The sequence below is a fragment of the Maylandia zebra genome, linkage group LG17 (genome assembly GCF_041146795.1).
Source record: "Maylandia zebra isolate NMK-2024a linkage group LG17, Mzebra_GT3a, whole genome shotgun sequence".
Lineage (NCBI taxonomy): Eukaryota > Metazoa > Chordata > Actinopteri > Cichliformes > Cichlidae > Maylandia > Maylandia zebra.
Genome location: NC_135183.1, coordinates 39,548,731 through 39,564,246, shown reverse-complemented (window position 1 = coordinate 39,564,246; position 15,516 = coordinate 39,548,731). Strand labels below are relative to the sequence as shown.

The 15,516-nt window shown below is 41.3% G+C and overlaps 2 protein-coding genes across 12 annotated transcripts in view; both read right to left on the bottom strand.

Moving 5' to 3' along the window:
• rabgap1l (RAB GTPase activating protein 1-like) overlaps nucleotides 1–1,114 on the bottom strand; it is a 93,395-nt gene extending 92,281 nt beyond the window's left edge. For both annotated transcript variants that reach the window (XM_004553749.6, XM_004553750.6), the window contains exon 1: nucleotides 958–1,114. The gene's annotated coding sequence lies outside the window, so the exon portion shown is untranslated. The remainder of the gene's footprint in view (nucleotides 1–957) is intronic.
• Nucleotides 1,115–3,045: 1,931 nt separating this feature from the next.
• LOC101478501 (protein FAM163A) overlaps nucleotides 3,046–15,516 on the bottom strand; it is a 39,152-nt gene continuing 26,681 nt past the window's right edge. For 2 of the 10 annotated variants that reach the window (XM_004553754.5, XM_004553752.3), the window contains exons 2-5: nucleotides 6,201–6,276; nucleotides 6,106–6,127; nucleotides 5,463–5,577; nucleotides 3,046–5,115 (exon numbers count right to left, since the gene is read on the bottom strand). In XM_004553754.5, the coding sequence (XP_004553811.1) occupies nucleotides 4,717–5,115; nucleotides 5,463–5,555 (492 nt within the window). In that variant the 5' untranslated portion in view covers nucleotides 5,556–5,577; nucleotides 6,106–6,127; nucleotides 6,201–6,276 and the 3' untranslated portion in view covers nucleotides 3,046–4,716. Of the gene's footprint in view, nucleotides 5,116–5,462; nucleotides 5,578–6,087; nucleotides 6,128–6,200; nucleotides 6,277–11,894; nucleotides 11,929–15,516 lie in introns of those variants that run through there. The other 8 variants (XM_012919809.4, XM_004553753.3, XM_076875964.1 and 5 more) reach the window with 7 other exon arrangements.

The window sequence follows — 15,516 nt, the reverse complement described above, 5'->3', positions numbered from 1 at the left end:
TTTCCTCTCCAGCTGGCCACGAAACATGATATTCCTCTCATGTTGCCAACTAGAAAACAGCAGTATCATCGCACCTCCTCCCCGTGTTCTCTCACAGAGCAAACCCTTATCATTTACATCTTTTAAACCCCTAGCGCCATCTCACACATCCAGCTGCGGTTTGTGGATAAAGTCCTGCACGTCTCCTGTACTGATGATGTCATCCTGGAGCTGATACACAGACAGGGGAACAGCTGCTGGGACCAAGTACAGACACATTAGTTTGAACACTTAGCTAAAGCTTTCTGAATAAGACACGTTCAGGTGTTGGCTCGGAGATCTTTGCACCGCCTTCACCTGGCAGTGTTTGTGGTTTGACACTCAGAAATGTTTTCTCCCGTGTTAAGGGGAAATTCTCTCGTTAATTACTGCAGTAAACTGTTACTGCTCCTCTCACCGATGATGACTACAGGCCCGTATCACCACCACCGCAGGCTAGCTCGCCATACTTGGCAGCTTTCTTCTTCAAACAGCAGTTTAACGACAGCTGAACGACATCGACATGGCATTACGCCAGAAACGCATCTCAGCTGCTGTCAAACACACATTTGTAAAGCGAACAGATTTCCTTCACTAGCTAACTGAGCGCAAACGACAGGCGGGCTAACTTATCCACAGAGCCACTAACACCACGCTGACACGAACACAAACTTGTCACCAGCACAACTCGAGACAAGTAGCCAGTTGTCAAAAAGGTGAAGGCAGGGTTTACATTGCAGTACCTGTACGTGACAGGTTACATATAACAGCTAAAGCTAAGTTTGGCTAACGCTAACCAGCTCGAAGTCCAACACACTCAGACCACTACTCGGAGGGAAAATGAGGGGGGGGAGAAGGAAAGCGCCATTCGTGTAGTTTGTGAAGGTAAACGTGACAGTGCGATGATCACAAGTGTTGATAAGAGAGCTGTCAACTTACTTGTTTTGAGCCTCAGAGTTGCCTGCTGGAGTTGCAACGAAGATCGTGTGTGTTTGAGATGAATCACTCGGGAATCACTCGCTTTCCGGTTTGGAATTTTAGCGTTATCTCACGCATGCGCCGTGCTCCTATAGTCTGGCTGTAGTAAACTGTATATATTTATACGTCCTTCGTTCGTGTAAAATTGCCATATTACAAAAAATAAAAGCAAACTTTTGTTTTTGTTAAACACGTGGTTACAATTGACTGAAACTGAGACTAAATAAAGACTTTGTTCTGCAAACTGATGACTTTATCTTGTAGTGGTTGTGTGCCTCATGACAATGATTACCCGGGGGTCAAACTTCATGTGGTCAGAGCGGCTCATGATTAAAAACGTTACTGAAAGCTTCATTTTCTTTTCTGCCCTTAAACCTTCGACTGATTCTGAGCTGAGCATGCATGAATAAATATATGATTTTTTTTTAAGCAGCAATTGACTAAAAACATGCAATAATACACAGAAATACAATAAGCTAAGGTAAAACAAAGTTTACACATAAAAGCGTTTCAATCCCGTTGAGGTCTATAGGCTCTATGTTTTTGTATCCAGGTATGTTTTCACTGCATTCAGTGTGTTTGGGATCATAGTCATGACCCAAAATGAAACTGCTGCCAATCAGATGCTTCTCAGAAAATGCTGCATGGTAACTTTTCCGAGTCCATAATTCCATCATTTTTTAAAAAAGATGTGAACATAACTGGCTGAGATGTAGAGCGTCCAGCATGTTTTACAGATGGCTGTAGGCACTCACTGTTGTACCTCTCTCCTCTCCTGATCTCCAGATATACTGACAAGTATTTAGAACCAAAAATGTCAAAGTTGAATCCATCGCTCCATAAGACCTGTTGTGCTGAGTGATTTACAGTCCAGCTCTTGTGTAATTTGGTATATCTCAACCTTTCCTCACTCTTTCCCTTCCTAAAAACAGCTTCTTGACTGTCGCCCTTCCACTGAGACCGTTTCCATCGAGGCTTCAGTGAACAGATGGATCGACTGAAGGGCCAGATGCATCTTTAAGGTCCTGTGTCAGGTCTTTTCAGGATTGTTTGCTATTGACTTGACGTGACTTTTGGATACTGCTCATCTGCTGTAGCTTTTGTAGATTCAACTAAAGAAATGTGAACAAAACTCTTTGCCAAGTCGTCTGTTCTGTGTAGATACAACCGTGGTTCTTCCCCTGAGTCCTGTGGTCAGCTACAATAACTTCGTGAAAAAGCAGCCAGTGTCCAAAGAAAAATATTTTTTAAAAATTACAAGAAAGTCTGTCTCCTTTATCAGAGTCTCAGACTTAAATGAGCTGCTGGCACATCCGTCTCATTGGAGGGTCACTTTAGTGTCCAAGTGATACAAAACAAACAAGAAAACAGCCACAAATATTTCCCAAAATGTAGTGTTCATAGATTCATCGGTCCTCTCTTTCACACGTGGCAGCACTTCGCACTCAACAACCAACAAATCCTCCCTAACAAAAAAAAAGGCACTTGCATTAGATTTCTTCACGTCAATATACAGGCCACACCCCTGCCTTATATGAAAAGAAACTTTTGTATATATATTTAAGATTCAAGAGCTTTATTGTCAATACAGCAGTATGGACAGTATACAGAGTGCTGAAATTCTGCTTCACCCTAAGCCCCCCATGGTGCATTTATAAGTATATAATAATATATCCCCAAGAGATATAAAACTAGAAAATACAAATAAATAACATGCTGAATGTTGGTAAAGTAAGGGATAAAAGGTACTAATGACTAACTGTACAATACTATAATGATAACTATACAATATTAACTGTACGATAAACAAAGACAGGACAGAGACAAAGTGCGCAGTGGTTTTGAAAACCAGGTTCAAATTATTGGCAGGATATTATAGACGAGACATGACAAAGACAAGCAAGATGTGCAAATGTAGCACAGTTTAGATGTGTATTCAGTAACTAACTAATAGTGTGTGTGTGTGTGTGTGTGTGTGTGTGTGTGTGTGTGTGTGTGTGTGTGTGTGTGTGTGTGTGTGTGTGTGTGAATAACCACACAAAAAGTCCATTTAAGCAGTTACAAATCTTTTATTTGTCAAAAGTTAACACCATTAAATAACACCGTTTTTGTATTCATTTGTGTTTTAACCACATCTCTAAAAATCATTTTCTTTAATATTTTTCAAAGATTACTGGTTAAGTAAAGAGTAAAATAGATAGCAGGTAATACAATGTCTAAATAATTGAATAATGACAATAAAACTATCGTAGCGGCAGCGACATGTCCACGTCGTTCAGCTCATTCCACCGACTGAAACCTCTGTACATATGCTGTTAGTTCTTTATTTGCTCGTGTTAGTTAATCTGGAGAAAACCAATTCTTTCAGAAGGTTGAATATGCACAGCATAATAATGGCACTGCAGTTAAAATTGATTTAATTATGAAAAAGTAATTAAGAAGCTGGTAATAAAGTCTGATTATGCACGGCTGGAGGAGAGGTTAGAAAAGTGCATCTGATTTTGTTCCTAAATACTTGGATCTCTCCAACATTCTCACCCCACACAGGTTTCTTGCTCTGCTTATTCAGGCCTCCGACCCCTGCTGTACACACAGATATCAAAACAACAACAGCAAATATTATCGCAAGCAACACAGCATCATGTAGAAAAGGAGCACTGTGAAAGGACGTACGCACAGCTTCTCACCATACAGGGGAAAAACAACATGAATGTCAATGAATGTGGATATTTGCATCATTCTGAGAGCAGGAAGAGTGCGTAGACAAAACAGCACGAATCAGTAAATCCCTCTTTAAACACCCAGCGTGCATCGCTCCCCCTCTGTCACCAACGTTTTCTGGTTACTATTTACATTTCAAACTTTTTGCATTTCTGTCAGTAAAGAGAATTTCATTCAGTCCATTTCACGTGTCCCACTGCTGCATTCGGGGGGCTCAGGCATCCTTTGTTCGTTCACAGGTTTCCACATCAGAGGGGAAGCTCGAGCTTTAATGCTGCCGCCGTTTCTAAATGCTCACAGCGTGTCTATCTACACGTGCCTCAGCATCACACCTCACTGCTGGGCACAGCAATCCCAATATTACCCCCTTCACAATATCACCGATGACATGAAACTCGCTGAAAGGAGATGAAGAGCTGCGGTAGTTTGCATAGAGAAATCTCCAGTCGTCCAGCCTCCTCAACGTTACCTGAACGCCTCCCAGGACTACACGGGGCATCGTTTCTTGCAATTGTGATAAAATTGCTTCATACTTGCTACTTACCTCTTTATATTACTTCATGGCAGTCACTGGGAAGATATGTAGCATGAAAAAAATTATCCCACAACTTATCCATAATAGCCCTCGGTCGGTAAAGACACGGAAACAGTCGACAGTGAAGGAGTGTGTAAGCGTTTAGCCACACCCTTAATTCAGGGTTTAGGGACTTTAATCTACTGTGAATCGCAGAATTATTACTTTCTGAGTGAGCATGAAAATGTACAATTTAAGAGTATAAAGGAAGGAACTCTTTATAGTCAGTTTCATCTTCTCAGCGAACAAACGGGATAAAGGAATCTCCACAAACAGCCAGCCTTTGTTTTTGTTTAGTGGTTGTGTTAGTGGTGGTGCTGGTGTGTGTAAGGGAACACAGGGGAATCTGTGTGTGTAAAGGTCAAAGGTCAAGGAGGAATTTTCTTTTTTTTTTTCTTCTTTTTTCGTTAGAGAGGAGGGGGTGGTCACACTTCGGTGCTGATGGCGCGGGTGTTGGTGTAGAATTCAGGAGGCCGACCTCGCTGCGTCTCCCTCAGCAGGGAGCCTCGGACTGCGGGCAACGGCATCGACAGCGCCTGGTTGTCATAGTGCGTGGGCATGTAGGTGATGCGCTCGCCACCGTTGCGCATTTCATCTGTAGTGCGGATGTAAAAGGGCGAGTCGTAGGGTGAGCAGGTGGGACAGTAGCTGCGTCGCCCCCTGGTGGTTTTGGTGGGTTTGTAGGATTTGGGCGGCACCGGTGGCGACAGGGACAGCGGGGTGACGATGGGTCCGTCCAGGCCTGAGACACTGCAGGCGTTGCAGGCAAAGTGTTGCTGAGAGATGGAGGCGCTGTCAGACCCATTCTTCTTGCAGCAGTAGTACTGCAGAGAGAGAAGAAGGCGTTGCTGTGGCTAAACTCAGGTTTTCTGACAAATAAACATACACTGAAGAAGCCACCGGGATGCTCCCAGTAATAATTTCCTTTCAGTACAACTTCAACTGTTTCCTGTGTGGATTCAATCTATAGTGTGGCTCGACAACACTGCGTCTGTTACAGAGTCCAAAAATCCTATTTTTCAAAGACAAATGAATGCCTCATCTTCCGAGTCCTTTTTTGTGTCCTTTTATAAAGATATTGGGGCTAATTTCTATATTTCTAAAAGAAAGCAGCTCCACTGAGAAGCAGATAGGATGAACTATACAGTATAGTAAAGTAGTATAAACATACCTGGAGTCTACAATAACACAGCACGGCTATGATACACAGAAGTATCACTGTGGCCAGTATTCCTCCGGTTATGACAACAGTTCCAGCTGTCATCCGACCAGCTCTCCATCAAACTCTGAGACAGGAAATGCATTTAGAAAGAGCTTTCTCACTGCTGACCCGATATGAAGCGTGAAGTCATGCAAGGCTGCTCAACCTTTTCCAACAGTATAATAAACAGTGAGGTCTATCATTCGTTGGGCAACGACACATTTGTGGATTCTCTACGTCTGTAATTCAAGTGTTCACCTTTAAATCAATTTATTTACTCAAAGTATGAACATACAACTTTAAATTAGGATATTTACAACTACAAGTAAACAATAACGTGCACAGACGTATAGAAATGAAGTCCTAAAATTAGCATATTCATCAACAAAGTCCAGTGTTTTGAAGCTAAAATGATTATTTTACTTTGTGCAAGTATTAAAATCGAAGCAACTTTGACATAACTTTGTGTAACTTTGTGCAGAAACTCAACGCCAAATGCACTGATCCAATTAGCTGAGACAGAGTGGGAGAATTTTATGTCAACAACATAAAATTATTTGCATTGTGGCAAACGTGATATTACAATCACACGTACAAGTGTTGATATACTCACGTTCAGCAAAGCTGCTTAACACCTGAAAGGAGACAAATAATAATAATATGAGACAGACGGACGGACGGACGGTGAGACAGACAGATCAAACTTACATCAGAAGAGTGTTTGAAATGGTTAAAATCAGGTCAAAGGTGAGGGCTCACTTTATCTCACAGGCCTGCTGTATCTCTGAGGGGACAGAGACAGAAATGTTAATTGTAGTAACTGTTTTCTTCCACAAGATGGTACCAAGAGTACAATAAAGCTCTCACAGGGGACAGTGGCTTGTTACAATTAACAGGCCTGAAGGAATGACTACAGTCACTACGAGTGAAGAAGAAGAAGAAGAAGAAGAAGAAGAAGAAGAAGGGAAAACAAAGCAGAAAAGAAGATAAGAAAACTTCATTGTTCTATCAGAAAAAACACAAATATTAACAAGAATAACAGCAATTAATGTAAAGTGGCAAATACTCCTGCAAACAACAAAGATTATTTGTTGACTACTTCACCAGATAAAAACGGTTCAATAAACTCAAATACATATGATCGCATCATAACTGTGTCCCCCTTTTTACCTTCTACCGATCAATAGTTCAGTTTCACTCTAAACAGCCAGAGAGACAAAAAATGAGAAGAGCACTGATGTTTGAACACATCAAAGTCTAAATCGTCACACACATCTTCTCTCTTATCCACACTGGAAAGCACACACACACACACACACACACACACACACACACACACACACACACACACAGCATTATGGGATAGCAGCAGTAAAAGTGATTTAGCAGCGATGGCCTCGACTGGTCGGGGTTTGGGTCTGCAGCCTGAGGCAGGTCCAGGTGAAGTAAAATCTATGCCTGCTGATAAAAACATGTCCATCCTGTGAGACGGGTGGAGGCAGGAGATGTTGGTGAAGGGAGAGACAGGAATGCTTTAATGAATTTAAAAAGAATACAGATATGCTACTCGTGCTACGCTCGTGCATGACACCCAGAATTACTCCTGACAATTCTGCTGTTTGACATGCGAGTGGATTTATGTGTTTGTTTTTCCTGTAAATGTAATATGACAAATCATTCTTCTCAGTGCACTTTAACAGAGGTGCAGATAACAGTTAGCTCACTGGTGTCTCATTCATCAGACTTGTTTTTGCATCACATGCTGCATATGCCAGAAGACTAATGCAGAGACTCAGATCTGAAGATCATTTAGGTCGTGTCTTCACCCTGGTCTCAGTGTTCCTAATAATAATAACAATAATAACAACAACAACAACGAGTATGTGTTAGTCCCTGTAGGGAAATTACTCCTCTGCATTTAACCCATTCACCCAGTGAAGCAGTGGGCAGCCACCAGTGCAGCGCCCGGGGAGCAGCGTGTGGGGACGGTACCTTGCTCAGGGTACCTGTTTCTCTCTACTGTCGTAATTAAGGTTAAAAAGCACAAAAAAGTGCAATCAGGTATGTTTAACCCTTTAAAGCCTGAATCATGAAATAATAACCAGAATACAGCGTTCCCTCGCTATGAAGCGGTTCACCTTTCACGGCCTCGCTGTTTCGCTCATTTTTTTATGTGTAATTTTGAAGGCTTTTTTGCGTCCTGATTGGCTGTAGACCACTGTCAAGCAATCTCCTCCGCGCCGTGTCTCCTGTACAGTACAGAATGCGTTCAGCTTGTCAAATTTACATAAATCTTCCATCGCTAGCAGCGTGACTCTTTAGTGCTGCACTGTATGTTTGTACGTTTTCTCCCCAACACACACAACAATGCAGATGGAACGTTTTGCACGGTCAAAGGCTCCTGCAGTAGCACCCAGAAGGCAGAGGAAGATGCTAACCATCGCACAAAAAGTTGGACTTCTGGACATGCTTAAGGAAGGTAGAAGTTACCGTATTTTTTGGATTATAAGGCGCATTAAGCAAAATAAAACAGTCAGAGAAGTCAAACTTTACTCAACTCATTCTTCTTGCTTCCTCTACTTCTGTACCATTGATTCATTAATGATTCATTAATGTTGAATTCTCTGGCAGCTGCTCTGTTCCCGTGTTGTTGGCCTGAAAACAGGGTTTGATCTTTGGCTTCATTCTATAATCCTGGACTTATTTTTCTATGAAGGTTTGAACTTTGAGAGTTTAAACACGAGATAAAGTGTGAAAATGTTCATGTCTGTCTGAGAAAAGAGTATAAAGTGTGTAGTGACGGGTTTGACAGCCTTAAAACATCTATAATCATTGTAAAAAAACAGAGCTGTCACCTATCATGGGTTATTTTTAGAACATAACTCCCGCGATACATGAGGGGCCGCTGTACTTTTTTAAAGTGGAGCGTTTACCTCCACCAGTCTTTAAATGGTTTTAAATTCAATATTTATTTGCATTTACAAGTTTTAATTTCCTATATCTGACATTTTTCTTTTCCAATTTATATCTTTAAAATGTATTGGGCAGTTTATTTAAAAAAAAAAAATCACACTGATGATGTATAAGTCTCACAAACTCAAAAAACATTGACAACAACAAAACTTCATGTAACGAATATGATACAGCAGTGGTTGTGGCTGGTTTTGACGACAGGTGGATGTTCTTTTATCTCAGCATTTATTGTCCTCAAAGACATTAAAGAGGAAATTCAGGCTACAGGAAAACGATAATTGTTATTTTACAGGAAAACGGCTTTCTGAGCAGGCCTTTGTAAACACTCTCCAGGTGAGAGCCCTGCAGAACCAGGCTCAGGGAGGGGCGGGGCCATCTGCTGCGACCGGCTGGGGTGAGAGAAGGAAGACAGGATAAAGACATGATGTGGAAGAGAGCCAGATGGTAAATGTGCGCTCTTGGTACATTTACATTACATTTTTAAATTTTTTCTTAAACGAGAGTAAAATTAAGGCTACCCCAAACTGAGTGATGTCCCTGGGTCTACAGCCATGCTTTAAGCACAGCCACACGAGCCAGTAATTAGCTGATGATTAGTTGGCCAATTTAATCTTTAAAACAATTTATGTAAATGGCCTATGATAATAAATTCAAAGAAAGAAATGAACATTTTTACAACTCGTCCACACATCCTCAGAATTTTTAAATCATTTTCTCTCCCAGCTGTCATAGGACAAGAGGCAGGGAACATGGCAGACAGGTCACCAGTCTGTGACAGGCCAACGCTTACGGCAAAGAGACATTTGTGGCCGCTGGATAAACTGCCTCAGATCTCGGTGCCGTGTCTGGCAGTACTGTCGGACTGTTGTCTGACTGACAACAAAAGCAATGTAACGGTCTTTTGCATTTGATGCTTTGTTGAGCTGTATTGTCCAGATTTTGCTCTTTTGCACCATCTGGTGGTGAACTGTGTAGGGTACAGCTGGGTGCAATTTGGGTCTCCACCCAGCTACTTTTTTGCAAGCGCACATGGTGTCTGCATGCTGCAGCTCGCGTTTAGCTCCACACATGGAGAAAGTAATGTTCAAAGTTAGATAAAGAGAAGAAATAAGTGAGAAAAAAGATGGAGAATAAGATAATAAGGCCATGACGGACTATTTAGCCCCTCTGGATGTCAGCTCACGAGGTTTATGTACTTTAAATGTTTTATTTTCTGTGATTAAGGACTTTTGATTGACTGACACCAAGTACAAGAGTGCATTTTAATGTGATGTTTTTGTATTATTGTTTTCATCCGTGAGCAGTTCTCACAGGTTGTCAAGACCATAAAAACCCTGTTTTATAAAGTTTTCAAAAAGTATTATCACTTATCACAAGTAACAGACACAAAAAGGTCAAGTTTATTTCTATAGCACAAAGGCCATGCTGCACAAAGTGCTTAACAACGTAAAATGCCACTAAACTAAATAGAATGCACAACAATGATGCCGTAAAATAAATAAATAAATAAAATGAGTCAATAAAAACAACAACAACGGCTGTTAAAAGCAAAATGTCCAACCCTGACCCCGCGGCGTGAGGAGATAGTGGACCCAAATGCAGGGCGGAGGCGAGAACGGTGATAACAAAAGGCAAGTTTTAATGTAAGGCGAGAACGGAAGCAGGAAGTATAAATACAAACAGAAAACCATCATTCAAAGAGTTTAACTTAAACCAAAAAACACAAACAGTGCTGTGACAAAAAAAAACCCACACATACCAGAAAAAAGAAAAACTTTGATGTTTCTGAAAGTCGACAGAGCCCCTTATAATCCCGTGTGCCTTATGTATGAACTCTGGTTGTGTTTACTGACCTCGAAACGATTTTATGTGCACGGCGCTCAAAAATCTGTCAAATGTTTCAGTACGACTTTGCTGAGCTACGAAGCCGCACCGCTTGATGGATTGTCGGAGCATTACGGCTATCGTAGGCGGAGCCTCGCGGAGTGATACGTACTGTGCTTCAACATAATGTTACCATATTGTGTGTGTATAACCTCTTTAAGTTCTGTGGATGTTATACATGGTTATGCTGAGGATATGTCGGCCAGTTTCCACTGGAAACGCCTTTTGGTTAAACTGTCAGCGAGGAATTTGCACTGTTACATTTTTATAGAACTTTAATGCAGATTAAAAAAAACAGCTGCTTGTTTAAGTGAAAATACATTGATGTTTGTTTGTTTTTTGCACTAATAAAGTTGAGGAGTTGTAAAGTATTTTGTCTCACATCAATTATATCATCAGTTATATCGTTATCGCAAATTTTCAAATGTACATCGTGGTAAATATTTTTGGCCGTATTGCCCTGCTCTACCACCGGTGTTAAGAACATTCATCCATTCCTTCATTAAACCACAAAGACTTGGAAATAACGTCCGAGGAGAAGAAAAGGAGCGAGCGCCGCGTAAAAAGGCTGTGATCTGAACCGCTACGCTGGACCCGAGCTCATAAACCATGTTTCTGTCAGAAAGTACCCCAGCCCTCAATTATGCGTGCGGACTAAACTGGATGGCAGCTGACAGATTCCTCTCAACATCATTCATCATAACTCTCTTCACCGTGAGCAGCCTCAGGCTCGGCAACCCAAACTATTTTTCATAATTAATGCCAGCACGGTGACTTGTGCTGCAAGGAGGAAATGGAAATGGAGTCGCCGCTGTCACCACATCATCCTTTACTCAGACGCAGGCACGAAATAACAGACTTGTTTTTCTGTTTACGTGTTGCTCTGCAAGCACTTTAAGACAAACTTCACTTTCATTTGTGGTTCGTTTATTTGACAAACTGTCTGCATCAGCGGCGCACACCACACGCCCACTTAGACACACAGATCCCGTACACGCTGCATGAGCACACGTGTACAAGCATAAAGGAAGTTGGATCACATTAGAGTGACCATCAAAACCCCCACAATGGCCGGCGAGCCCGGCACGCCAATAACGCTCTCCTACACGGACGCAGTGACACAAACACACATATTCAAACAGCCAAACATACTTGAGCATTAGTGAACTCATCAGAACATCCTCATAAAACATTCATTAGAAGTGACAGCAGAGTTTTCGTAGCACTTAGCAGCAGTCAGTGTACAAAAAGGAGCAGCATTTCATTTATGAACAGCACTGAGCCTCAGGACTCGTAACAAGTATCCAGTTTGGCTCGACACTGCAGTTTAATCGCACAACATCTGAGGCCGAGCAACTGGGATGGTTTGCAGTAATGTGCGTGCATACATTATTATAGCAGCTGAGGTCTCAGATTTAAGCACAATGTTTAGTTTCTACACGTTACTGGAGCTCCCGTCATGCACTTCACTCCCAGAAGGGAAAAAGGAAAGTGAAGCAAAGTATCACCAGGGTGTTTTTTTATATTATCAATATTCTTACTTACACATAAGATCTGCCTTCGCAGCGCTTTGACAGTATGATGGTCTGTATGTACCCAATGACACCACTGAACTATTGCTAATGAACTTCATTAGTTCTTCCAGCTGTTTCTCATAATCATACTTAACTCTCCAGCCTTTTGTTGCTCCCATCTCAACTTTTTTGATTTTTATTGCTGCCATTCAGTTCAAAATGAATATTATCCATTAAATAAGGGAACACTTTGATGTTCTGTTGTGAAATGTTGGTTCTTTCAGATTTGGCCTGGTAGTTAGTAACAGGCCGCATTAAGCTACGTTCCACATAATTGATTTCATATTATGACATACGCTACATGCATATGATAGGCGCTTTGTTCCACCTCGTGTTAGATGACACGTATAATACTATGCAAAGATTACACAGTGCAGAGCGCCGTGGTACTCGCTGATGCTTAAGAGGTTTTACGCCTGCGATCATTGGCATTTTATTTTTATTGCCTTTCTTTGTCCCTGTTCAGGAAGGCATTTCCTTTACAGGACAAAGATCCTTCATATTGTAAAACTACAGGTTTCCCCAGTTAGTGGTTTTGGCAAATCAGAGTAATGCACACTTCTCCCAGGCCAGCTCTGTCTTTGATGGAGTGCTCACTTTGGATTCTTGGCCATCAGTCTTCAGGAGCATATGAAGGACCTTGACTGCCCCCAGAAGATTTTTGCAAGATTGATTTTTTGGATCTTAAATTGTTCAGACCACCAGTAACTCACTGTCACTCTCTGCTCCTTCAAAGACACTACAAACCCGCACTGGCCTTAAACAGCATAGCTTTGAGTCCTGCAAGATTAAGGATTGCTCATTAGTTAGTTTTAAAGTTTGTAATGACAAATATGTGTTTTTGTTGACATATATTTCTTTAAATCGACTTCTGAAGATATGATCAAATTACCATTGTCAGATGAAAGACAATAAATCGCCCCTTTATACATAAAACACATCAAATCCCCCCAAAACTCTGCAGACAACGAGCGCCCAAACATACACCTCACACCCCCGCCCTACATTCTTTTAAATTTGTGACTTCGCATACGAAGTTCTAGTTTCAGAATATTCCGTAGCTTTATGGTGGAGAGAAAACAAGTCACCCATCCAAACAGGATTCACGGTCACAGTTGAAATGTAATTTGTCTAATCCTGTTATCTGGCATTCCAAAAGCTTTCCCATATCAGCTTACCCTCCCCATCATCTGTGTTGCGGCCAGGCGTGGGTGTCTGTGTGTGTTTGCATGCGTGTGTAAATGTGCGTTTGTTTGCATGCGTGGGTCTGAAGTAAACACAAGTGTGTGGGTTGGTTTATAAAACGTGGAACGCCTTTTTCTTCAAGATTATTCCTCGTAAAAGCGGAATAACGGGGAAAGTGAATCTGTGAAGGCTGCAAAAGCTCCAAATGAAATCTGAAGATCAGCGTTTGGATTATTGGATTTTTGTTACTGTTGTGAGTTCAAAAGAGCAGCCTGTACATAGTTTGATGCTGTTCACTGTTTACAGTCCTGCTCTAAAGTAAAAGTGTTGAAAAATGTCGGCAAACAGTCACTTTATAAAAATGAAAATGAGAATATAAACTCAGTGACCAAAAGCACCTGCGTGAATGAGCACTGTCCTTGGTGCTGAAGTTACTGGAAGCAAAACCTGGATTATTTGTTGTTTTAAACCATGAAGCCCGGTGGATTCAGAGTCCCGTTGAGTTAAAACTCAGACTTTGTTAACCTCGAAATTAGAAGGAAAACATCAGCATATCATTTTGATCAGTCATAAAACACTAACTCAGGCAGCACGGTGGTACACTGGATATAAAAAGATGTTTCTCGGTTCGAACCTCCTCCACACCCTTTGTGTATCGAGTTTGTATATATTTATACAAACTCGATACACAATTTATATTTTATTTTGCTTGTTTTACGTTATTGTATTTTTGCACAACTCTGTTGCTTGTGAAGCTCGCACACAAGAATTTCACTCACATGTGCTGTACCAGTGTACCTGCACATGTGATGTGACAATAAAAGTGATTTGATTTGATTTGTTGATCTGGACGTTGAGTTTTCGGGGAAACCCATGTTCAAAAGAAGTTTCCCCTTTTTTAACTTAATGTCACTAATACTAAACTCTGTGTGTCGGAACAAAAAGTATTTTAGCAGTTTACAGCTACACGTTGTAGAGATGACAGCCTTCCAGCTGATAATGACTTCATTTCCAGGTGACCTTGAAAGCACTGTTCATACAGTGAGGAACCTACCGGAGTTCAACCAACCGTTCCCATCTTCTCTCTTAAGCTGCCGCAGCAGTTATGGACCGATAGGCAGAGATTGATGACAGTGGACATTTTAGTTCAATTACTTGATTTTGCTCGAGGTCATTTGGAGCAAAGAATGCAATGAATGTGAAGAACCACTCTCCAGAATGATCCCGTTGGCCCTATAAACCCACATGATCAATAAAGACAGTAAAACGACTTCTTTCCTGTGAAGATGGAGAGAGATAGGACAATAGAGAGTTGGAACAGTTAGAATTTTTTTCCTCCGTCCAATCTGGACCACGTTCTGATGCCCTATACGCTTCTGGCAGATTTATAACTAGTGTACATTATGCTGTTATGCAGCCCTCCGGGCTACTGTACTCGAGCCTGCCAGCTCCTGATTCAGCCTTTCTGCACACTTGGTGTGACTCAAGATGTGGTGAATACCTTTACTCACATTGCAAGTGAAAGATTTATTATACGCAGACTATGTGTAATTTCTATACATACATCAAATTCAATTTCCTCCCTCTTCATAGAGAATATCAGCAGTGCTGTGCTGGTTATGGCACTACCAGCTGACGTCCGATCGCTGCCCTTTAACTGCTATTACAACCACAGCTGCTGTGCTGATAGTAATATTACTATGACTGTTAGCTCCAATAGGGCTGCTAATATTACTGCTTGATGGCTAATACTGTCCATGAGAGACAAGAATTACCATTGTCTCTTATATGATCATTGATTGTGCGGTCACACTAAACACGAGGAACACGATGGTTAAATGTTTTCCCAAAATCTATTTTTTCAAATCAAGTCAGGGGCAAGCAGACAGTGTCTGTGAGGGCTTTCTAGTGAGTCAATTAAAAACCGCAATGGGCACAAAGCCTGCCACAGAGAGCTCATAAACTACTGTAGAAGGTTTTGCTCAAACACACTTCATTTAATAAACAGTGATGATCACATCTCACGAGAAGCCGTCCAAAACAACTGGCAGATACTCTCATACTGATAATAAATGTTTGTAACATCTCTCTCAACTATACAAAAGCTTCTGGAGTGCCTGTTGGCAAGGCACTGGATATTCCAACTCTGGCAGTAGCAGGTTACCTTTACAGCCAGGTTTAAAACATATAGCAGGAAGTTTAACCTCATGATAAACATTCCCAACATTTAAACACCACAGTGAGCTGAATGAAAACGAGCTGTTGTACACCCACCTTTAACACACATATTGTTCCAATAAAAGATTTATGTAACTTATATCATTTTCCAGTATAACGTCACCAGATAACAGGACATCAGCTTATTTCTCTTTTAAACTTGTCTCCATATGTTTTCTTGTAACTGCTTC